The 24,492-nt window shown below is 36.4% G+C and overlaps 2 protein-coding genes across 2 annotated transcripts; both read left to right on the forward strand.

Annotated features, from left to right (window-relative positions):
- Window positions 1–819: 819 nt before the first annotated feature.
- LOC106066503 (uncharacterized) lies at window positions 820–5,573 on the forward strand. Its single transcript, XM_013225559.2, has 2 exons — window positions 820–915; window positions 3,676–5,573. The coding sequence occupies exon 2, from the start codon at window positions 3,994–3,996 to the stop codon at window positions 5,383–5,385; it is 1,392 nt and encodes a 463-aa protein (XP_013081013.2). The 5' UTR covers window positions 820–915; window positions 3,676–3,993; the 3' UTR covers window positions 5,386–5,573.
- A 12,123-nt stretch (window positions 5,574–17,696) lies between these two features.
- On the forward strand, window positions 17,697–22,548 carry LOC106066487 (uncharacterized). Its single transcript, XM_056011782.1, has 2 exons — window positions 17,697–18,123; window positions 20,850–22,548. Exon 2 carries the CDS (start codon window positions 21,008–21,010, stop codon window positions 21,845–21,847), a length of 840 nt encoding a protein of 279 aa, XP_055867757.1. The 5' UTR covers window positions 17,697–18,123; window positions 20,850–21,007; the 3' UTR covers window positions 21,848–22,548.
- Window positions 22,549–24,492: the final 1,944 nt, after the last annotated feature.

Consider the following 24,492-nt stretch of genomic DNA (forward strand, 5'->3'; position numbering starts at 1 on the left):
TACATTGTCACTTCTCAACAAATACATTGTCACTTCTCAACAAATACATTGTCACTTCTCAACAAATACATTGTCACTTCTCAACAAATACATTGTCACTTCTCAACAAATACATTGTCACTTCTCAACAAATACATTGTCACTTCTCAACAAATACATTGTCACTTCTCAACAAGTACATTGTCACTTCTCAACAAGTACATTGTCACTTCTCAACAAATACATTGTCACTTCTCAACAAATACATTGTCACTTCTCAACAAATACATTGTCACTTCTCAACAAGTACATTGTCACTTCTCAACAAATACATTGTAAATCTAGTTGTTCATCTCACATCTCTTATTTACTTTTCCCCTACTTGTTCAGGAATTGTTCTTCTTGTATTTTTCCTCTTGTGGATGTTCAGGTGTTTGGTAACCCTCCCTAGGGGCATACATTACTGGCCAGAGGTGTTAACCCCCCCCCTTCTCTACCACCTTTCCTCTCAATGCCACACTTCATAAAATGTCGAATCTAAAGTTGAAATACTCGCACCTATGATTACAGCCGTTCTCAGCACACCGGCACAACGAATTGTAACTTCTTATTTTCGTCACGGTTCATCGAACCTTTAGAACTCATCCTCGAGTCAGCGCACAAATCTTTATCTCATGGCATTCCCTTCCTCTTCCAACCCGGCGCCCCAATGCTTCACTAACTATAAACAGTGTACTCCCTTCTCCATAGCAAGCCCCCACTCCTTTTCAACTTCTGATAAACTCTATTTGAAATTTAAGTCATCCGTAGAAAAAGACGCACATTTACCAATGTTCAATCAATCGATCCGCAGTGATCAATCACAGGGGGGACACATTGAGCAAGTTGATAGAAACAAAGATACAAAGTCCATGGGCTTAAACGTAGCACTGTTCGGTAAGTGGTAATAATTTAGATTGTATACATTAGTTTTATAAACGAAACTATTTGTAGATCTAGTCCAATTCTAAATCTAATGGTTTAAGAGCATTTTTTTTTCTGTTTTTCTTATAATTATTGCTTACAATTTTATTTGGTATATACATGTATTTCCCTTGATGGTAGCAGGCCTACAGTGATTTATACATTATAAACAAAATCTCTTGAGAGAAACGTTAAGAGCTTGTTTTGAGAACTGAGTCTGTGAAAGGTTGTAGTGTATTACTCACTTTGATTTCCTATAGCATGTTTCATGCTTGTAAGCTTTTAATTACGAATGGATTTAATGAGTTAATAGAAATCATTGAAGGAACGGCAAAAGTAACCCAGGGAGGCTAACAGTAACCCAAGGAAGTTAAAGGTAACCCATGGAAGTTATTAGCAGCCAACTTGAGTTAGTTGTAGCTCACGGAGCTAATAGAAACCCATGGAAGCAAATAGTAACTCATCTAAGTTAACAGCAGCCAACTATTGTAACCCACGGAAGCAAATAGTAACTCATCTAAGTTAACAGCAGCCAACTATTGTAACCCACGGAAGCAAATAGTAACTCATCTAAGTTAACAGCAGCCAACTATTGTAACCCACGGAAGCAAATAGTAACTCATCTAAGTTAACAGCAGCCAACTATTGTAACCCACGGAAGCAAATAGTAACTCATCTAAGTTAACAGCAGCCAACTATTGTAACCCACGGAAGCAAATAGTAACTCATCTAAGTTAACAGCAGCCAACTATTGTAACCCACGGAAGCAAATAGTAACTCATCTAAGTTAACAGCAGCCAACTATTGTAACCCACGGAAGCAAATAGTAACTCATCTAAGTTAACAGCAGCCAACTATTGTAACCCACGGAAGCAAATAGTAACTCATCTAAGTTAACAGCAGCCAACTAAAGTTAAATGTAACCCACGGAAGCTAATAGAAACACGAGGACGAAAATTCAGTAACCCACGAAAGATATTAGAAGCACATAAAGGTTGTTAGCAATATTTCCATTTTTAAACGGCATGTGTTAACTCATAAACTAATGACAACTTATTCGTTCTCATTTTACATATTGGAGGGTTCAGATCATATCTGACTTGAACCGCACTGTGGTTTCCAGATCAGGCAGTTCTCGTATAGGCCTACTTTTCTTCTATAGGAGGTTTTTGGGGCCAGAGTCTTGTTCGGGCCTCTTGATATAGTATAATGACAACTAATTGGACTGATCAATTGTAAATAATAGTAACTTATTACAAGAGAATATTACCAACAGGTTAGGCTTTAATTCCATAAAGTTCAATTTATTCTAAAATTCTAAACTAATATCAATATCAACAACCATATTTTTTTTTAAAGGTCACATCTTATTTGACTATCAATCTTGATTTACGTGAAGTATTCATTTTAAAAATCTGACAATTTCATCTTTAACTTTGGTTTTTCACTAGCTTAATTTTGTTTTGAAGCTTACGTTTGAAATGGAATGCTGCTTGCACCCCGGCAGAGATTTAACAAAATAAATGTTTACGTTCGTTCAATATTTATGTTTTGTTTCGTGCACACTGGTAGGACCTAGTTGAAATGAAGATTTTTTTTTTCTGAACGCAAAGAAAACTAATCTTAGCAGACGACAAATGCACATTGATGTTTTCTCCTCTTTAGTCAATTCTACTAATAGCGAATCAAAACTGTTGTTATTGTATGTTCTCTAGCTTATTTGTTTTAACTTTTAACATTGTTTCCAATACCAATTGGTGTTCATTATCAAATCGATATTATGTACTAGTTAATATTAGGCTACTATTACAAATAAAGGGGGACGCGGTGGCTAACTGGTTAAGCGCTTGGGTTCCGAACCTGGGTTCGAATCTCGTTGAAGCCTGAGATTTTGAGTTTTTGGGATTTTCAGGACGCACCCTGAGTCCACCTAATTCAACTGGATACCTGACTTTAGTTGGGAAAAGTAAAAGTGGTTTGGTTACTCAATATGCACTAACTTTTTTAACATGATATCTGGCATAGTTTGGGTTTGGGTTCAGTGGGGAGAAGGGGGGGGGGAGAATTCGAACATTTCCCCTGGCACCCACTTGAGGGGGCCCCCAAATGAGTGTTTTTTTTACATTAAATATTAAATAATATGCAAAATGCAGGGGCCCCCAAAGAGGTTTAGCCCCCCAGGCCCCCAAATTGGTTAATGGCTAATTTCTAGATACGCCCTGTTTTGGTTAGGGTTATAAATTTATAATTATTATCATAGCGCTTTTGGTCCAATCTGATATGTGGACCAGTGTATGGGGGTATCTAGGAGTTGGTTTTCCGTGCTGCCTTTAGGCGCTCGAGTTGGGTATCGAACCTTCTAGGTAGCCAGGCCAAGCCAAGTTCAAGCGCACTTGGCCTCTCGACCACGCTTCCCATAATTAAGGCTTTGAGTTTGAGTTAACTTTGAGTTAAAGTTAGGGTTATTTTTAGAGTCTGTTTAAGATTTAGGGCTAAGGTTTGGATCAGGGTTGGGTTAGGGTTAGTGTTGCAGGTAAAGTTTGATACTCAATCATAGCCGGATTTACTACTTAGGCTCCATATTATATATATATAATTTATTTATAATATTTATAATTTATATAATAAATATATATAATTTAAAAATAAAAGTACTTTAGCCTGAAATTTTAAATATTAATATTATTTTTAATTTGGAGAGCTGTAAGTTAAAATAATTTTTTTCTTCCACAGTTATGATCTTAGATCCTTAGTGACGCTGATCGGGGCACAGATTACAGTTACCTCCTGCTAATGTACCTGGCGAAATGTTTTTGTCCATAATACAGAACTTTTTATAACTTTGACCTGAGAAGGAAATATATGGGAAATTATCTGTCATGGACGCAAGTATTTCCAAGAACTCATGGACGCAGCTATTTCCAAGAACCAATTGTCTCTGTGATTGACTCTTTGGAGTTGTGCTGTTAAACATTATTGAAATGTGAGCCCAGATAGTAAAAAGATTCGAACTGTGATATACAAATAGGGTTGAAGTCCTACTTCTCCACCATGGCCAAACATCAATTGGATATTTTCGTAGCGATCGCCACGGAAGCATTTGATCGTCTCCAGCGGATCGTGACGACCATTCCGGACATCAACGTCCGAGACAGTCGCATGCGAACGCCGCTAATCGCTTCCATGGTCATCACTGACAAAACCGTCCTTCTGAACACGGTCCGTCTGCTCCTTCGGCACGGAAGTGACGTCAACGCGCAGGATCAACATGGCCGCTCGGCGCTGATGCTGGCCTGCGTAGACAAAGAAAGACTTGACGTTCTCGATCTACTGGTCAAGAACCAAAGCTGCGACCTTAACCTCAAAGACTGTGACGGGAACACGGCCCTCCACCACGCTGTGGAGAGCGGCAATGCGATGGCTATCCGTGTTCTGGTCAGCGCGGCGTCCGATAAACGAAAACTTAATTTGAATGAGATAAACAATGCTGGACTGTCTGCCTACAAACTGGCGGGAAGATTACAGCACGTGCGCTGCAGCAGAATGCTTGTAAAACATGGCGGCTCTGAACTCATCACCAACGATGAAGAGTCTTCTACCAAAAAACCTTCTGACATTCCAAATGACTTGATCTCAGTGAGAAAACGCTCTAAATCTCGCGCAGCGGAAAACAGAACGCGGGAATCCATTCAAAGTATGGTCAATGAGCAGCGTGCTAAAACTCCATATGATCTTAGCGCAAGGTCTATAAAAGCACCCAAATATTTCCAGTCCGGGAAAACGCCTACAGAAATTTCACTTCGGCCTGATAAATGTCTGCAAGACACGTCCAAAAGTAATGAATTTCCTCAACAGGTCACCGAAAGACGAGGTTTGCCGAAGCTGAGGCCGAAGTCAGAAGTTCTTCCCGTCGCTGCGTTTGAAAATCCACCGTATAGACCCTTCCATCGTCCACTCAGTGACCGGCGTGTGGTCATTCTCTCTAGAGACAATCTAACTGATACTACAGAGAATAGGCGCGAACCAAGAGAAGGCGCTTTTCATTTGTCGTTGGATGAGTCGTCACAGGTCTTAAACCTCAGCAGCAGTAACTTTTCTGGATACGCGAGACCTTCGACTAGACACGTGTCCGGCGCAACGACATTGGATGGACAAAGACAATTTAGATTGGAGGGTTTCCCGCCGAGCAATGAAATGGGTAACTCACATCATGCTTTAAGACAGGATATCTCTCCACTTCGAGATTTTTCATCACACGAGGACAGACCGCGATACAATACTAGGCGAGTTCTCACGCCAATTGCGTCTGCCAAGACAGTTTATGAAGACCTAAGGCCGCTGTCTCCTGCACCGGAGCGCGTTAGAGATCGTCTGCCCAGTATAGCAAGCGGGAAAACTTTGTACCTGATGACACCAAGGGAAGCACAAAGTAGACTGTATTAATTTATCTAGACTCCAAGGGAGGCACAAAGTAGACTGTATTAATTTATCTAGACACCAAGGGAAGCACAAAGTAGACTGTATTAATTTATCTAGACTCCAAGGGAAGCACAAAGTAGACTGTATTAATTTATTTAGACTCCAAGGGAAGCACAAAGTAGACTGTATTAATTTATCTTAACAAAAGGGAAGCATAAAGTAGACTGTATTAATTTATCTTAACAAAAGGGAGCATAAAGTAGACTGTATTAATTTATCTTAACAAAAGGGAAGCATAAAGTAGACTGTATTAATTTATTTAGACTCCAAGGGAAGCACAAAGTAGACTGTATTAATTTATTTAGACTCCAAGGGAAGCACAAAGTAGACTGTATTAATTTATTTAGACTCCAAGGGAAGCACAAAGTAGACTGTATTAATTTATCTAGACTCCAAGGGAAGCATAAAGTAGACTGTATTAATTTATTTAGACTCCAAGGGAAGCATAAAGTAGACTGTATTAATTTATCTAGACTCCAAGGGAAGCACAAAGTAGACTGTATTAATTTATCTAGACTCCAAGGGAAGCACAAAGTAGACTGTATTAATTTATCTAGACTCCAAGGGAAGCATAAAGTAGACTGTATTAATTTATCTTAACAAAAGGGAAGCATAAAGTAGACTGTATTAATTTATCTTAACAAAAGGGAGCATAAAGTAGACTGTATTAATTTATCTTAACAAAAGGGAAGCATAAAGTAGACTGTATTAATTTATCTTAACAAAAGGGAGCATAAAGTAGACTGTATTAATTTATCTTAACAAAAGGGAAGCATAAAGTAGACTGTATTAATTTATTTAGACTCCAAGGGAAGCACAAAGTAGACTGTATTAATTTATTTAGACTCCAAGGGAAGCACAAAGTAGACTGTATTAATTTATTTAGACTCCAAGGGAAGCACAAAGTAGACTGTATTAATTTATTTAGACTCCAAGGGAAGCACAAAGTAGACTGTATTAATTTATCTAGACTCCAAGGGAAGCACAAAGTAGACTGTATTAATTTATCTAGACTCCAAGGGAAGCATAAAGTAGACTGTATTAATTTATTTAGACTCCAAGGGAAGCACAAAGTAGACTGTATTAATTTATCTAGACTCCAAGGGAAGCATAAAGTAGACTGTATTAATTTATTTAGACACCAAGGGAAGCACAAAGTAGACTGTATTAATTTATTTAGACTCCAAGGGAAGCACAAAGTAGACTGTATTAATTTATTTAGACTCCAAGGGAAGCACAAAGTAGACTGTATTAATTTATCTTAACAAAAGGGAGCATAAAGTAAATTGTATTGTAAATCTATATAATTGCTTTGAAATGATGACATTTTATTTTTCTTTTTAATATGTTATATTTTGATGTTAAGTAAATCCCAGTTTAATTCAGAATTGTAAAACTCATTATGAAATAGTAGCTATTATTTTTCTTCTTTTTGGCTGCCTCTATTATGTCTAATATAGAAACAAGATTATACAGTTCGAATTTTTTAATGACCATTTCTGCTTACTGAAATGCAGACTAGAGTCTAGTTTACTAATTTACTAAAGTAAGAATTACAGGCTAATGGTTAGGGTTAGGATAGAGCTTAAGGTTAGATTCACTTTAAGCTAAAACTATTTTTATTAAGTTAAATATGTTTCATTGAAAGTGTATTGAATAAGGAATATATTTTATTGTTGTTTCTGTAATTATTGCTCTGACGGCAGGACTTCTTTGGTTCTCTGAAGTATGGCGAATAATATATTTACATGTATAGGCATTTTTGAAGTTATATATATATATATGATACTGCGTTTATATATATTGAAACAAACTTCCAATAAATGCAATATAATGTTTTGTGGAAACTTTGTTTTGTTGATGTTTTGCATTATTTCTTGAATTATTTCAAAAAAATGTTTTAATAAAAAAGTGATAGGCGGAGATTTCCCGATTTCAGGGCTGCAGCCGGCTACTCTTGGATATCTGACGGCTAGTAATAGAAAAAGTCTAAGCAATTGACCATTTTGCTGGTCATGTGACAACCATGTTAAACGTTAAGGCGAATGCGATTTACGTTATCTGTCTAACACAAGGGTTCTCAACCTGTGGGTCGGGACCTTCTTGGGGGTCGATTGACGATTTGCCAGGGGTCGCCTAAGACCATCGAAAAAATGGATTGTTATTGTTGCTGTATGTATGTGCAGGGGAGGGGGGTCCCCCTAGATCGTAATGTCTGAAAGGGAAAGTTTACTTTTTATTTTTACGCTTTAGCGCCGTCGTTTTGGCACCGGCCGTTTTGACGCTAAAATTTCTGTCGATGTTGAATTAAACAAACAAGTTTCATACTAAACATTTGGGGAAAAAAGTCCTGAATACTTAAAAGAACACACAAAAAATCACTGTATACAAATTAGAACAAAATTTGAATAATTTAATAAATAAATAACTCGAAAAATAACGTCATATTTCTACCTCAGAATACGAGAAATGGCCACATTTTCTCCCCAATCCCACACCATCACATTTTACGACCCCGGGACTTCTTCGTGTATAAAACGATAGTATCTCCAGCCCGCACGTTGATGTCATATTAAAGCCTTGGTCATTCAGGTCCAAGCTGACCTAAACTACATTCCACCATTTTTTATAAGAATAGCCGCATTTAAAGAAAAAAGGACATCCGATAGACATAGAACAAATTTGTGGAAGCTTAACTTATGGTATACTTATAAATGTACACGAGCTTCTATAAAAGCTGAGTTGTTTTTTTAATCATCATAATTAAAATAGTAAAAATTTGCTAATCACTAATGATCCTCTAAATAAAAAACAACACTTTATAAAAATAATTTATTATGATGGTGAGAAACTAAAAAAACATACACAAATACTAGATTAAAACCTACATTATTTTAAACAACATACATCATAATAATGTAAAGCAACGTAAAGATACAGGGACACTATACAGGCATATGCTTCTTTGTTTTTGAAGTAACGTCTGTAAATTATAAGACACGATAATAATCTAGAAGCCAAAATCTTACGGGTAAAAATACACAATCAGAAAAGAAATCCACATACAAAACAAAAACATGAATCATTTTTTTTGGACAGACGTATTTAAATGGAAATATAAGCGTACAATATTTAAATTAATAATTTTATTGTTATATAACGGTAATTTCGTTTCGTATTTTAAGTAACATCCAATACAATATTTAGCGCCCAAAACGTCCAACGTCAAAACGGCGGCGCATAAACTTCCAGCTAGGCTTTAATTTTACATGATATTGTAATTGAAGCAAAGTGATTAAGACTTCTGTATCGAACGACTACAATAATCACTTTAATGAACATTTATGATGACCACACTGATGACCACTCGGATGACCAATTTGATGATGATCACTCTGATGAATGAAAACTTTGATGAGGATAACTTTGGTGACCATTTTGATAATTATCCTTCTAATGATCACTGGTGACCACTAATGACCACTTTGATGATGATCACTCTAATGATCATCCTGATGATAACTTTGAGGATGATCTCTCATGACCCCGTTGTTCATGACCACTCCGGTGATCAATTCGATGATGGCCATCATTAAGATGACCACTCTGATGACCACTTTTATGACCATTCTGATTACCACTTTGATGGTGACCATTATCATGATCATTTTTATGACCACTGTAATGACCACTCTGATGATCACTCTAATGTTCATTCTGATGACCGATCTGAGTATAATTGGTGACCATTTTGGTGACCACTCTGATCTTAAGACCATGTAAGCACTGTAAAAAAAAGGAAAATTTCCGTTTCAGACCTTGCGATCTAAGCACTGAGTGCAGTGAAACTACTTTCAGACCTTGCGATCTAAGCACTGAGTGCAGTGAAACTACTTTCAGACCTTGCGATCTAAGCACTGAGTGCAGTGAAACTACTTTCAGACCTTGCGATCTAAGCACTGAGTGCAGTGAAACTACTTTCAGACCTTGCGATCTAAGCACTGAGTGCAGTGAAACTACTTTCAGACCTTGCGATCTAAGCACTGAGTGCAGTGAAACTACTTTCAGACCTTGCGATCTAAGCACTGAGTGCAGTGAAACTACTTTCAGACCTTGCGATCTAAGCACTGAGTGCAGTGAAACTACTTTCAGACCTTGCGATCTAAGCACTGAGTGCAGTGAAACTACTTTCAGACCTTGCGATCTAAGCACTGAGTGCAGTGAAACTACTTTCAGACCTTGCGATCTAAGCACTGAGTGCAGTGAAACTACTTTCAGACCTTGCGATCTAAGCACTGAGTGCAGTGAAACTACTTTCAGACCTTGCGATCTAAGCACTGAGTGCAGTGAAACTACTTTTACCCGTTTACTAGTTCAAACAAAGCAAATGAAATTTCTTTTATCCGATTCTCTAGTTCAATATTGATGATTCAGAAATTAAGAGTTGAGCTATTTCATTTCATTGAGGATTCAATGTTGTATACTCAATGTTTTGTACACGAGAGAGACGATACGGACAAACAAGAACAGCAATCGGCCAAATGTCAACTTAGTATCAAATTTACATGGGTTGCATCCCTTGTTTAATTTTTTTTTTCCAGTGGGTTCGCTGTAGGTACTTAATACAGGATACTTGAAAAAAAAAAAAAAAAAGCAATTAAATAAACAGAAAATAGGTATAGCATTGAACCCTCTAGAATTTGTTAATTAGAGACAATTCAAATAGACCCAGAGGCGTGGCCTGCATTCTTTTCACTGGTGGTTTGGAGGGGATTTTTTTTTCTACCCAACACACACACACACTCACATACATACATACAGGGCCGGTCTTCAGGGAGCCTTTTAATACATTGCTTCATTTTATTTTTTCGGTCTTTATTTGTTATTTTTAGCGGCCACCGAAAAGGGGAATAGCCGCTATTAGTTTTGTGTGGTCTGTCTGCCCGTCCATCAGTCCGTCCAATATAGATTTCGTGAACTAGAACAGATATTGAAAATCCAACATCATGATATTTTTTAGACCTTTCAAAGATCCGATGCAACGGCTATTGTTTTTTTTTCTGAAAGTGAAAAATTTAATTTTTAAAATCAGCGATGCAGATATTTTTCATTAAACCATACACCATTTTTACAACTATTTAGAACCAGTGAAATCTGCCCATGTGGAGTATCACCAGACAGCATCCGCCACATCCTCCAAAACTGCTCTCTCTACCAAGAGGCCCGTATAAGACATTGGCCCCAAATCACCCCAATAGAAAGAAAACTCTATGGAGAGCTCCCTGATTTGGAAACCACTGCGCAGTTCATCTCATGTATTGGTCTAGTCATTTGAACACTCCAACATAACAATGAGAACGATGAAGAAGAAGAAGAGAACAACTATTTATTATCCATAGTAAAAAAACACGGTAAACGATTTAATACGAAATGGTTACATTTACTATATTTTCAACATATTTATGCAAACCGTTTTAATTATTGTTTTACATTACTTACTAAAATAATATCAGTCATACTTTATACCTACATTTACCCCCAAAAAACTGTAGTAAAAACTGAATTAAAGAAAATATTATTTTTGTTTTAGGGAAAAGTTCTATTTTTGAGTCTTTGAATGAGAGATTGACCCTTTACAAAAGAATTAGATCTAGATAATTATATAATCATTCAATAACATCAGTTAGGCCAAGCTCATATTTAACTTCACTTTCACCTATCCCTTCGTTTGTTGGACCGTTGGGGCACCACACAGGATCTGTCAACCTTCTTTCTCAATTCATTTGATAGAATATCATTCACTGACGGGCCTGCCCATTCTTCGATGCTGCCTTCCCATTGCTTTCTCTATCTTCCTCTTCATCTTCTTCCTGTTACTGTTCCCTAAAGGAAGGTCTTTGCGAGCCATGATGACTTTGTGATGCGGCCATAGAGTTTAAGTTTTCGTTTTTGACAGTGATTAGCAGGTCATCGTGGGGTCCAATTGCTGAATTAATCATGTTTCTAATCTCTTCATTTGTAACGCGGTCTTTGTAAGTGACACCAGGGGCGGACTGGCTATATGGGCTTTTGGGCGAATGCCCGGTGGGCCGGTACCCAAATGGGCCGGTTGGGCCACCGAAAGGTCCGCATGGATGCCACTAAGTATTAAATTGATAAAGGTTTTATAATATTCTCTTTTTAAAAAGCGGACATCTGAGTTAAAAGAAATCACTCTACAGTGTAATACTAATTTGTTCTAGTAAACTTTTCGAGATAACGTAATAGCCTACATCCGTAGACAGCGCTACTAGTAGTGGGCTTCACCTTGGGCAATTTAAAAGCAAAATAAGGCCCTTTTTCAAATACAGAGCTCACAATTATCGACACTCCAACTTAACATAATGATTTTGAGGACAGGTAGGCCTATATTTGGATGCCCATCACATGATAGGTAATTTATGGGCCCGATTGTATGGAAATGCCCGGGCCGATTTTGACACTCAGTTCCCCCTGGTATAACGCTTGATTCAGTTATGGTTGCATATAAGTAATAGTGTCTTAAAAGTCAATGTTTTTACAACTTCTTAACAGAGTTAAACGACTTAAAAGTTTTCCAATAAACAAACAAAAGTTCTACCTAATATCAAATGTGGGCCCCAACTGGCCATGAGTCATTGGCTCAAGCGTAATGACCTCTTTCGCGTCATGGTTGCTAGGCGACAGCTGTGGGCCCCTATTGGTCTTGGGCCCAGCTTCATTGAACTCTTTCGCGCAATGGATGCTACGCCACTGCCCTTACTGTCGTATGAAACTTAGGCTAACTTGATATATTAATAAACATCAACTTACCTCTATTTAATTATTTTCAATGTTGTTGGTTAACGCCTAGTTCTATATAAATATATCAATTTCAAATACAAATTTGTGTCATGAGTGTGAGATAAGAATTAAAATTATTATTAAATATTGTGTTTCTTGACTTTATCGTCATCTCTGATATTACCTTTATACATTATATTAGTCGAAGTAGTGAGAACCACTCTAGCCATCAAGAGCTGCTATCAAGTTCTTGACAGAAAACACAAACTCTCTTTTGTACTCTTGTAGGTTAGACTTTTAAACCGATAACAAAAAACAAACAAACTTCGAATGGATGGTTTTGAGGTCATACGATGAGAATTCGTGGGATTGGCATCGTATTGGTTTCAAACTCAACCACCGCAATAAAAAACTAACTAACAAACAAACAAAGAAACAAACTTCGAATGGATAGTTTTGAGGTCATACGATGAGAACGATTGGGATTGGCATCGTATTGGTTTCAAAATCAACAACCGCAAGAAAACAAACAAATAAACAAACAAACAAAGAAACAAACTTCGAATGGATGGTTTTGAGGTCATACGATGAGAACGATTGGGATTGGCATCGTATTGGTTTCAAAATCAACCACCGCTGTAATCCGCTATCGAATAGTTTAGATGGGCACACTCTGAACCTCCAAGAAAACATTTAACATATAGCTGTAACTCAGCCAACAGCGAGCCCGACGTACCTCAACGAAAGGGATATATCAAAACTACAGTTTAATAATAGAACTATAGTAATGCGATAACAAATATACCACTAGAGGAACCAATAATAGAAGCACTTATTTTTGGTTTATACCCTAGATTTAATTATCGGCCATCTTCGACTTCCTGTTAGCGTGTCTCTGTCCTGTGTCTCATGGTGCACAGTCTCGCACCTAATGACAGTGTGCAATGTAGAGTCATAACAATATATATTTTATTTGGTCTTGACAAAAAATTGTTTAGTATAAGGATCGAACCTAGGACTTGTGTGTCATTAGCGAGTCGCTCAACAACCAGTCACTCAAATATGTGCAGCATTTTATTTTGAAAAAAAATGATTCAGTGTTTTGTCTTTTATAAATAGCTTAATTCATAATGTGGACGATCCATGATCACCAGAGTAGAAAAAAAGTTTAAAACAGTTCATCAAAAGCAAGAAACAACAGTCTTCTAGCATATGTACTCTAACAAGTAGATCTAACCATTCGTGAATGAACCTTAAATTATATTAGAGACTTAGAGCTACACTAGTAGAGAGCGCCCTGATGTTCTGATATGTTTGAGATCTGGAAATGCCCGGGCCGATTTTGACACTCAGTCCGCCCCTGAGTGACACCTAGGATTTAACTAGGTATATCTTCATAATGATCAGGTCCTCCAATACATATGAATATTAACAATGTAAAAATAATAACATTAATAAATCTCCGTATCTTGTGGTATTTAGTCGTTAGTCGAACTAACAATACAACAGTATCGTCGACACTTTTGACACGAGCACGACTCTTCTTTTTGTATCATGAGATATGGTTGTAGTTGTTGATAATTTGTGGTTCTTTCTGAAAATATTGACACCTGCTTTTCCTTTTGTTGGAAGGGGAGGGGATTATCCTCAAAACCCCTTTAGGCTACAATCATAGAATTCGGTGATTGTAGTTTATTTTAGTTTTAGTAACCGATTAGACAATTAATTACTAGTAATTCATATTTTTTAAATAGTAACAAGGGAAACTAATACTTCAGTATTCACATATTTGGCTAATTTTGTTGGGTTTAGTCCCCTTAAATAATTGTTAACGCTGTCTCTCCCTCACGCATTCTTCGATAACGTTGATACTTTAAATAATTATTTATTGTACCTAAAAAAAAACATGAATCAATAAGCAAAATTTCTCAAGCAGTCAATATTTATTGGGAGTTAATCCTTATACTGTCGATATCGAATAAGGGAATTAACTTGTAAATTATTAGTAGATATAGTTTAAAGGACGGAGTTCTTCCCCTTTAGGTAAGCTTTTTTTTTTTTTTTTTTTTAGAAAACAATGTTCTTTTATTCAGGTGTGGTTTTCTTTTTCCCTGTGATGTGTGGATCTTAGTAGGCAGCAGTGTTGTTCAGCAGGACACAAAAGTATGATCAGTATCACAGTCCGCGCTTTGATAGCTACGTGTCAGAAGTATGTTTCCAATGTCCCTTTTCCGTATCAGTATCTTTTTAATACTATTTTTAATACTATTAGAATTATTATTTTTTTTTTAATTTAGTCAACGTCAAAATAGATCCCCGATTGATCATTACACATTTTTTCAGATTTTTAACTCTTTGTATTGCATATTTGTTAGTTTTACACTTTTTATCAATTTGTTTTAAAAATTTCTTTATATATGGACTACGGCCCTTTTTTTTTTTTTTTTTTTTGGAAAATACAGAAAAAAACAATACTATGGTTTGAAAGAAAGCTTTCGTGTTTTTCACGAATAGCGGTGGTCATGTTGTAAATATGTAAAAACTGGTTCTTATTTAGCGCCTAGGTAGTAAAAAAAAACCTGTACGAAATTTCATTTTAATCCGTACGACAGTTTAAGAAATCTCTTGATCAACGAGTCAGTCAAAGAGTGGTACCTTTTAAATTGTGTGCCGTTTTCGCTAGACTAGAGAGTTCTAAAAAGAATTTTAAAACGTCTCCGCTAACTTTTTTCTTCTAGAGTCAAAATGATCTAAATTCTCCTTTCATGTGAAAAACAAAGTCATGGACAAGATAGCGTACTTAACACGAAGCTAGTCACGCCCTGGACAAACGTACATCAAATATCCCTCGCAATGTTGTTTTGTCCTGTGCTGTCTGATTCTTTATAAAACTTCACTTGACCTGCTCCTTTTTTTTTTCTAGGATGAATGGGGGGGGGGAAGCTGATTTATGATTTATGAGCTTATTGGCAAGATAAATGAAGGTATTGATGCAATGTGGGAACAAATTAACAGTATGGGGAACAAGGTAGATAAAATGGTGTCTCAGCTGAAAGAAGGAGTAGACTCGTTGGTAAAGGAGCAGTTGCCTGTAGACTCGTTGGTCAAGAAGTTGCGTGGTCAAGACTGTGGTTGCACAAACAGTGGTGACGGAGACGCTGGGGATTTGAGCGCTGTCTGTGTCTGTGTTGTGGGCAAGTCTTGTGGTTGTGACTTTCAAGACGAGAAACGCGATGGCAATTGCTGTGATGATCTCAACGGGATGTACCGAGTCGAACGAAAAGAGACAAATGAAGAAACTGAAGACTGTTACGTGCATGAAGCGTTTGTTCCTGTTGTACCTGTTACCAGTACCTCAATGAGAAGGACGGAGCAAAACAACGTTGGGTCTGCGTTCAAGCCTGTTGCTATGGACCTATAAGACCTCTGCCTATCTGTCGGTGCTCACGAGAGAAATTCGAAGCTTGACAACTGCATCCAGAAGTTTAGCATGAACTGTACGTGCGGCGCATCACACATATAATCTAGATGCCAAGAAAACCACCAACAGGGCATATGTACTTCTACCATCATAATCGACATTGGCATAGATGAATGTCAATCAAACCACTCTAAATCTGATCTGTCAAGAGGAAGACATTTTCCACTTGAACCTGAAGAGACCTATCTTCTGGACGTAAGACTGTTGTCTGAGGATGACTGCGGTGCATTGGACTTTGTTTGCAACGTGGCTGCATGTGAGCCTGCAGCTCCCTTGAGAGGCGTCTGTCGGGAAGGTCTGCTGAGACAGCGTGTCCGATCAACGGCTGTGCTGAAGAAAACAGTGCTCGACACTATCTCTTTGTGTGTCAAACGGCCAAGTCATCGTCACAACAACAGCCTGGTCAACTGGAGAAAGAGAAAGCGGCACTGGAGGAAAACAATGCGGATGGCTTCGTGGGGAACACTCTCCCTGCCGCCTGTGGCTCCCACTGATCGACCTCCACCTGAACTGTCAAACGTCAGCTGCAGTGTTTCTTTTCGGGAGGAAAAGTGCTACGACGGGGGCAATGTTATGACTTTGCCATGCGCACCGCCATCCAAGATAGTGCAGAAAGAAGGTGCGCACTATCAGTGACCAGACAAGTCGGATGTTGACATAGGGGACTAACGATTTCCGCCCAAGTCTAGAGCCAATATGGAGATGCTGTGCTCAAGGCAGATGTCCTTTGTGTTTGTCATGTCTCCGTGTAAATAAACGGCTATGTCCTCGTTGAGTTGCCTCCCTTCAGTTATTACAGTATTAACATTATGTATCCCTTTGTGTTCAATACATGGGCGTAGCCAGGATTTTTTTTCGGGGTGGGGGGTCCTAAGGGGGTGGGGATTTCGCTCTCCAAAATTTACGATAAACCCCCTCTTCAATATCAAAAAAAGCAAATTACACACTCAAAATTCTATGAGCGTAGCCAAAGGGGTTTTGAGTTTACCCCCCCCCCTCTCTTCAGTAGGGTTTGAAGCGAAAAAATACCTCATCAATATAAAAAAAGCTAATTACCCACTCAAAATGTTATGAGCGTAGCTAAATGGGTTTTGACTCAGTTTTGAGTTTAAGTTTAAACCCCCCGTCAGCGGAGCTTGAAGGTAAAAATACCTCTTTAATAATAAAAAGAAAGCAAATTATGCACTCAAAATGTTATGAGTGTAGTCAAAGGGGTTTTCAGTTTAAACCCCCTCCAGTGTAAGAAAAAAAGCAAATTACGCACTCAAAATTCTATGAGCGTTGCTAAAAGGGGTTTTGAGTTTAAACCCCCCTTCAGAGGGGTTTGATGCTAAAAAAATACCTCTTCAATATAAAAAAAGCAAAGTACACACCAAAATTATTTGAGCGTAGCCAATCCTATTTGGGTTTTTGAGTTTAAACCCCTCTCATACAGATGGCTTTTTTAAAACTTTAAAACCCCTCCAGATGGTTTTGAGTTTAAAATTCCCGTACAGAGTGTTTTGAGGTGGAAAACCTCTATCTTCAATATTACTCTAAAGCAAACTACAGTTATTAAGTTCTATTACCGTAGCTAAATGGGGTTTTGAATTTAAAATAAAAACAACTCCAGAGATTTTTAGTTTAAAACCACAACAGATGATCCGTCCAGGAGATGCACAATATTTGTGGAAAGTAGCGTAAGTGGAAAGATTTAAATAGCTACGTTACATTTAGGGTATAATCTACAATCTATGTATCTAACTATCTGTCTGTCTGTCAATCTACTTCATCTATCAAACTTTTCTCTAATTCTAGTACTAAGGACTATTTGGCAGAAACATGTCGAAAACGAGCCTGTCAGTCTTGTGACCAGCACAACGACAACCATCTTTACTTTCACCTAATTCAGATACCAATTAGGGTATCGCAGGACATTTGTCCAAAATTTTGGTCACGTATTTGTCTAATCTCAGCTTTTGCATCACTCCGATCTGTTCTCCTCATGGCTCTTTTGAAGGTGTACGATGACTATGGTGGGTCCGAAAGACTTTCCAACTTAGCTTAACAGTCTGCCTTGTAGTGATGCCTTTAAAACGTTTCAGAATAAAATGTTATTTAAGGATTCAATCTACATGAAAGTTTGAACATTATATACGGTATATACAGGACTATTTTTTACAGGATGAAGATAATATAATATATACCGGACTATTTTTTTGAGGATGAACATAATATGGTATATGCCAGACTATTTCTTTAGAGGATGAACACAATATAATATATATCGGTAATTAAAAAGTTTGAGTAAATCCAGAGAAGGTTAAATATATTTTTTGTTGATTTATATTGTTTCTGAAATAAATATGTCATTTTTTTTATTTTACAGGCTGTTTGTTGTCATTCTTCAAACAAGTTAAACACATTCTCATTCCGTATAGGTAACATACTCCTCTACTTTCACATTATATATAGTCCGTCCTTCTTAATTAGATGACCATTTTTGTCAACCAGGAGGCTGAGGGCTTTGCATTTCGGTTTTGGGTCTTCTCATGTGGCTGAATTTTTTTAAAAAGTATTTCCAACTCAAGCGGGATTTCCTGGACTTTGTTTCCAAATTATTGGAAATGACATTCTGAAAAAAAAATGGCATTCACTAGCTTCAAGAGTTCAGGCGTAGAATTTAAAGCCGCATCAATCAGTAACAAAAAAATATAAATACAAATATCACAATGAGGATAATGACCAGCTATAAATAAATACATATTCATCACAGAGAATCAACGGTGAAGACTGCCTCAGAGAACGAAATAAAAGAAGTAGAAATTCTTGTTCAGAATAGACTGTTACAGCAAAGAGCGAAATGATTCTATATTTCTCACTTTGCCTCTAGGACGTAATCATCTTTTTTTTTTTAATTAACGTCTGTATTTTATAAGATAAGATAAGAAGTACTGAACCTAAAAAATAAATAAGTATTAGAAATTACAATTTTTAAATTAATCAAATTATATGCGCCAGGCATACTTTAATGTTAATCAAATTCTTTTAGCATAGAAATATTGAAAACAAAATTAGGAATTAGAGAATACACTTATACTCCAGCAAGCAATGTGGGAATCGCCCGCAAAAAGTTAAAATTGAATCAACTTGTAGAATAGCCCTAATAGAGAAAGACAAGAAAACTATTCTCCCCACCGACGCCAAAATGGTTTAGAAACTTTAACAAGAAAAAAACTTTAAATGATATATTTTTGTAAAAAGACAATATCTCTATTATACAACTTAAAATATAAAAAAAAATAAATAAAAAAAAAACAACAATTTTAAAATAATATTTGGTTCAAACCAGTTGACATCGTCAGATCTATCAACGTATATTTTAACCATAGACATAAAATATATGGACTGGACAATAAAAGAGCTTTATGAAACGAAAATTTGTGACTGGCAATTTTGTGCATTTTATTATACAGCAGTTATGAACAGTATAAAATTAAAAGTATTCATATTTATTTCAGCCATAACCTATATAAGTATTACAATCTTTTCACTATTGTTACTTTAAATCTCTAATGGAATCTATACCAGATGCAATCATTTCATAATGTTTCTTTTTTTTTTGTTCTAAAACTGTTTTAATTTTAGCTTATTTGGGCATTCTGCCAGCGGGAATTCATTCTTTTGTGATTATTTAGTGATAGTGATAGTGATATTATATGGACATCCAGATCTAATCCTAGACCTAGAAGTCTGATTTAAAACTCATATGACTTTATTTTGATTTAGATCTCCTTCTATATCTAGAGGTAATCTATATTAGATTTACGTAACAAAATATTAGTAAAGCTTAGATATTCTTTCAATAAGTTGAAGCAACCTTAAATTTACCCTGTATAGTTGTTGTTTTTTGTAAGTCTAGTCAAGCCAAATTTACATTTATTTATTTTTAATTTAAAACATCTAGAGTTTTCCCCGTGTGGCATCGAGCAAGTAATTCTTTTCTCGGCAATATATATGAGCTGTTAAATTTATAGGAAAAGCGTTAAAGCCGTTTTTTTTTTATATCAGCTGTCAACCCACCCACCAAGGCTCCTCCATGAAGAAGTGACTTGAAAAGAGGTAGACCAATCCTAAAAAAACAACAACATATTATGACGCCACCTCAACCAAATTACTAGAGGAATTGAGACTGCATTTCAGTGGTACCCACCATGCATACAATTAGACTAAGTTGCAAAAAAGGTGTAAGTGTGGTATAAGATTGCTTTTATGAAGGCGTTAGAAGCCGAATTACTCACTACATCATTTTTTTTTTAATGAAAATACACTTTTCATCACAAATGCCTACAGACTTTAAATATTTATTAAAATGACAAAAACACAGTTCTAAACACAAGATGTTGAAGGATTCTTTGTACTACACTCAACGTATTATAGTTCATTGTATTTTTTTTTTCTTCAAACAATAAGGTGACTAATTGAACTTATACCACTTTATCAGTCTAGGAGAATTTCTTTCCCTTGTTCGAGATATAAAACAAAATAGTTAATTATCAATATTATTATATTATAATATATATATATATATATATATATATATATATATATATATATATATATATATATATATATATTATAATATATATTATAATATATACTGTATAAAATATTATAATTGGTTAATTAAAAAAAAATATTCTTGTGTTGGTATGTAAAAGAAATAACTGTCCAAAATTTCAGCCTTATCCGACATTGGGTGTGGGAGAAAGAACGTGTACTAGACGGACAGAGTGAGTTGGTAGAAGCTTTGGAATAATATAAAACAAGAATTGTCCGGTTCTCAATTAAGCTACAGGGGGAAAACACGAGTTGTTTACTATTGACTATATCGACAAAAATGACCTGTAACAGGTCATCGGCAACGTGACACCTCACCTCCCACCCCCAATTTCTTTCTTATCATCGAGCTCGCTTATTTCAAACTTAGAATCATTATTTTCTTTGTCGGTCCATATTCATTTTTTACTAGATTAAATAGCCAGTAGTTATGTATAATAAAACAATAAATGCATTTACGATTAGAATACAGCTAATTCTTTTTACAACAACAAAAAATATATCTTATAAATAATGTCAAGCTTTTTTTTTTTTTTTAATTGTACAGATCAATGTGAATGTTTTGTGCTGGAAGAAGGACTGCAAGTGGAGGCTGACCTACACAATCATCTTCGAGACTGCGAGAAAAACCCAGGTCATGAACAGTTTATATCTATACAAACCTTTCGGCTTGGACACATTCCTGAACCTTATAGAGACAATGACATGTATCAGTGGATGAAATCTTGTGCCGAACTAACTGTTCGTGTAGATGTACAGGGTACCAGCCCTAACAGACCTAAGTCTTACATGATGGAGACTCATTATGGTCGAATCATATATTCTTATCCTTTTTACAACCAGAGGGAACTTAAAAATAAAAGATATGGAAGCGGAGCGTTATCGCTTACTAAATACATTGAAGGATTTGAGTATGATTCAATTACAGATTCAGTTTTGGTACAACCTAAACCAATATGCAATACTTGTCCATGTGAAAAATGTCAGCACTCAGATAACCCCAGTAGGACATGGTGGCGTATATATGTGTTGACAGGCGCACATGTTGTATTTGACGATGTCGAGGCTAGCAACACAACCTGCAGATTGTTCTACGATGAACCATCAAGTCCACTGGTCACTCTCGGTAAAATGGAAACACATTTTTTCAACATTGTGAGAGACGAATGCCAGCTGTGCTATGTGACATGTGAACCCATTGGTGACACGTTGTTTCAACTGATAGAAAAAAGGTTCAGACTTTGGTTGATTGTTAAAAACAAGTTTCAAAAGCCAAAAGAAGAAACGTTTAACTTCATTGTGTCTCATCCACACGGTTGTTCCAAGCAGATCACTTTTGGCCATTGGATTCAGAAAAGCATGTTTGTAATGGAAGACAGTGAAGCCACCGACGATATGGAGTACACAGCCTTCAACTATACTACAGCTACATGTCCTGGGAGTAGTGGAGCCAGAGTGTACACTATAGCACGTGGAATTAATCTCCACTGTGGAGCCATAAAGAATGGAGCTAATTTCAGTGGAATCGGCCCATATGAAAAATAAAATCGATTATCATGATCTTAGTAGAAAACAAGAAATGTTTTTTCATACATGGCGGAAAAACTTAAAATTGTTTGTTTTTTTGTGTGTGCATCTGATGTACAAAACAAATGCAGTCTAGATAAGCCATGTTTTTGTGTGTGCATCTGATGTACAAAACAAATGCAGTCTAGATAAGCCATGTTTTTGTGTGTGCATCTGATGTACAAAACAAATGCAGTCTAGATAAGCCATGTTTTTGTGTGTGCATCTGATGTACAAAACAAATGCAGTCTAGATAAGCCATGTTTTTGGTGTGTGCACCTGATGTACAAAACAAATGCAGTCTAGATAAGCCATGTTTTTGTGTGTGCATCTGATGTACAAAACAAATGCAGTCTAGATAAGCCATGTTTTTGTGTGTGCATCTGATGTACAAAGCAAATGCAGTCTAGATAAGCCATGTTTTTGTGTGTGCATCTGATGTACAAAACAAATGCAGTCTAGATAAGCCATGTTTTTGTGTGTGCATCTGATGTACAAAACAAATGCAGTCTAGATAAGCCATGTTTTTGTGTGTGCACCTGATGTACAAAACAAATGCAGTCTAGATAAGCCATGTTTTTGTGTGTGCACCTGATGTACAAAACAAATGCAGTCTAGATAAGCCATGTTTTTGTGTGTGCACCTGATGTACAAAACAAATGCAGTCTAGATAAGCCATGTTTTTGGTGTGTGCATCTGATGTACAAAACAAATGCAGTCTAGATAAGCCAGTCATGTAATTAAATTTTTAATAGATCTAGACTAAAAATAATAAATAATAACAATAATAAATCTGAGTGACTAGTGATTACAACTATTTTTACCAATTATTTTGGTTTAGTGCAATTTCATGCTTTTTGCTTTCTCAAAAACGGCGTATCTGAGTGAATGTTACTGATCTCATTTTAAATGCATGTATTAAAAAAAAGATTAACGACTTGCATTCGAACTCGCGCTCCTTAACCTCCTCAAGCTTACGCAATAGCCACTGTGCCAGGGGAGTGCTTATAAAAATAGTAGGTTAAATAGTTATCTATTGTTAGATTCAAACTTTAAAGCTGCGGCCTGTAAAGTATAAAGGGGACTAATTCAACGTATACCACCAGATCAGTCAAGTAAAATTTCTTTTCCTTGTTTGATACGTAATATATAATTATCAAAAACTATTTACTTTTATTTCCTATTTGATTCTTGTGTTGTCAGGTAAAACAAATAATTGGTGCTGAAATTTCAGCTTGATCTCTGAGATTGGGTTTAGGAGAAATAATATCTTAAATTTTTGGCAGATTAGATAAATTTGATAAAAGCTATCTAAAAGAGAAATGTATGGTCTAGTTGTTTTTTTTTTTTAGTCTAGAGCCGGGGTCGGCAACCTGCGGCTCGCGAGCCACATGCGGCTCTTTGGATGTGAAGCTGCGGCTCTTTCGTTCCATACGTAAATATTATTTATTTCATCGAATTTTTTTTTTTCAAAAAGTTCTGAATCGTTTAACGAGGATTAGGCACTGATTCTATCTTCAGCCACTTGTACTCGCTTTTCACCACACCCCTTCCCCATTACACGCGTCGTCACTGTAACCAGTCCGTCGGAAGCTCTTGAATGACGCCGTCGTCTGATGCTTCTATGTACGCTTTAATTCGCTTTTGGCTGTGACGTATAGTTTATTGTTTCAGGTAAATGAGTTAGAAGCGAATTATCTTCTCAAAGTTAGAAGCAATCTATAAGTAATGCTGATCTGGGTTGGATACCAGTACGTACCACTAGAAATTGCACAAAAAAGGCAAACCATTTACATATGGTATGTCAAAGATTGCTTTATACGTGCATCTGGAAAATATTTTCATGATTTCGAAAAAAAAAACTTCAACAAAATCAAAGCTAAAACAGTATAAGATAGAATAGCTAAAATGTCTTTAAATGTAACATATTTGCAGGTGGAAGATATTCAATATTCTTCTGTCTTGTCACTTGCTATAGTTGAATTGGCAACATAAAAGACAGGATAAGTTGACGCTTTTGTCATGTATGTCTTCCCAAGTTCCAAAAGAAGAACTTGGATTGCTACCGCTCTGGAGACAAACTAGAGGGGGTGATAGAGCGTATGCCGAGTAAAAATACCTTGAAGACATTAAAATCGTTTAAATAACAACTGATTGAGCCAGACAGGAAAAAATAAAGGAGCAATTACGATTCTTCGAAGCAAAATAAATTGCGAAATTCTTACGTTTCACTGAATAATACACCAAGAAGCGCTTTTTGACCAAACGATTCAGGCCGAAATAGTTGAGGTCATAAGTTTGGTAATCAAGATTGTTAATAGCATCTTGTCAAAAGCACTTAACCATCGTCAGTTTAAAGAATTCTTAAGCGAAATGGAAACTCCATATTACGATCTCCTTCACAATAAAGTGTGAGATGGCTTTCCAAAGGTGTTGAAACGTTTTGGTTTGTGCTTGAATGAATTAAATACATTCCTCAATAAAACAAGATATTTATCACCCTGAATTAGAGAACAGCAAAAGGTTGCAAAATGTTAACTTTACATAACAGCGAACTTAAATGAGCTGAATGTTAAACCACAAAGAAATGGAAACCCAGCCTATGTTTGGGTAGAAGATTTGGC

This window comes from Biomphalaria glabrata, chromosome 15 (assembly GCF_947242115.1).
Source record: "Biomphalaria glabrata chromosome 15, xgBioGlab47.1, whole genome shotgun sequence".
NCBI classification, from domain to species: Eukaryota; Metazoa; Mollusca; class Gastropoda; family Planorbidae; genus Biomphalaria; species Biomphalaria glabrata.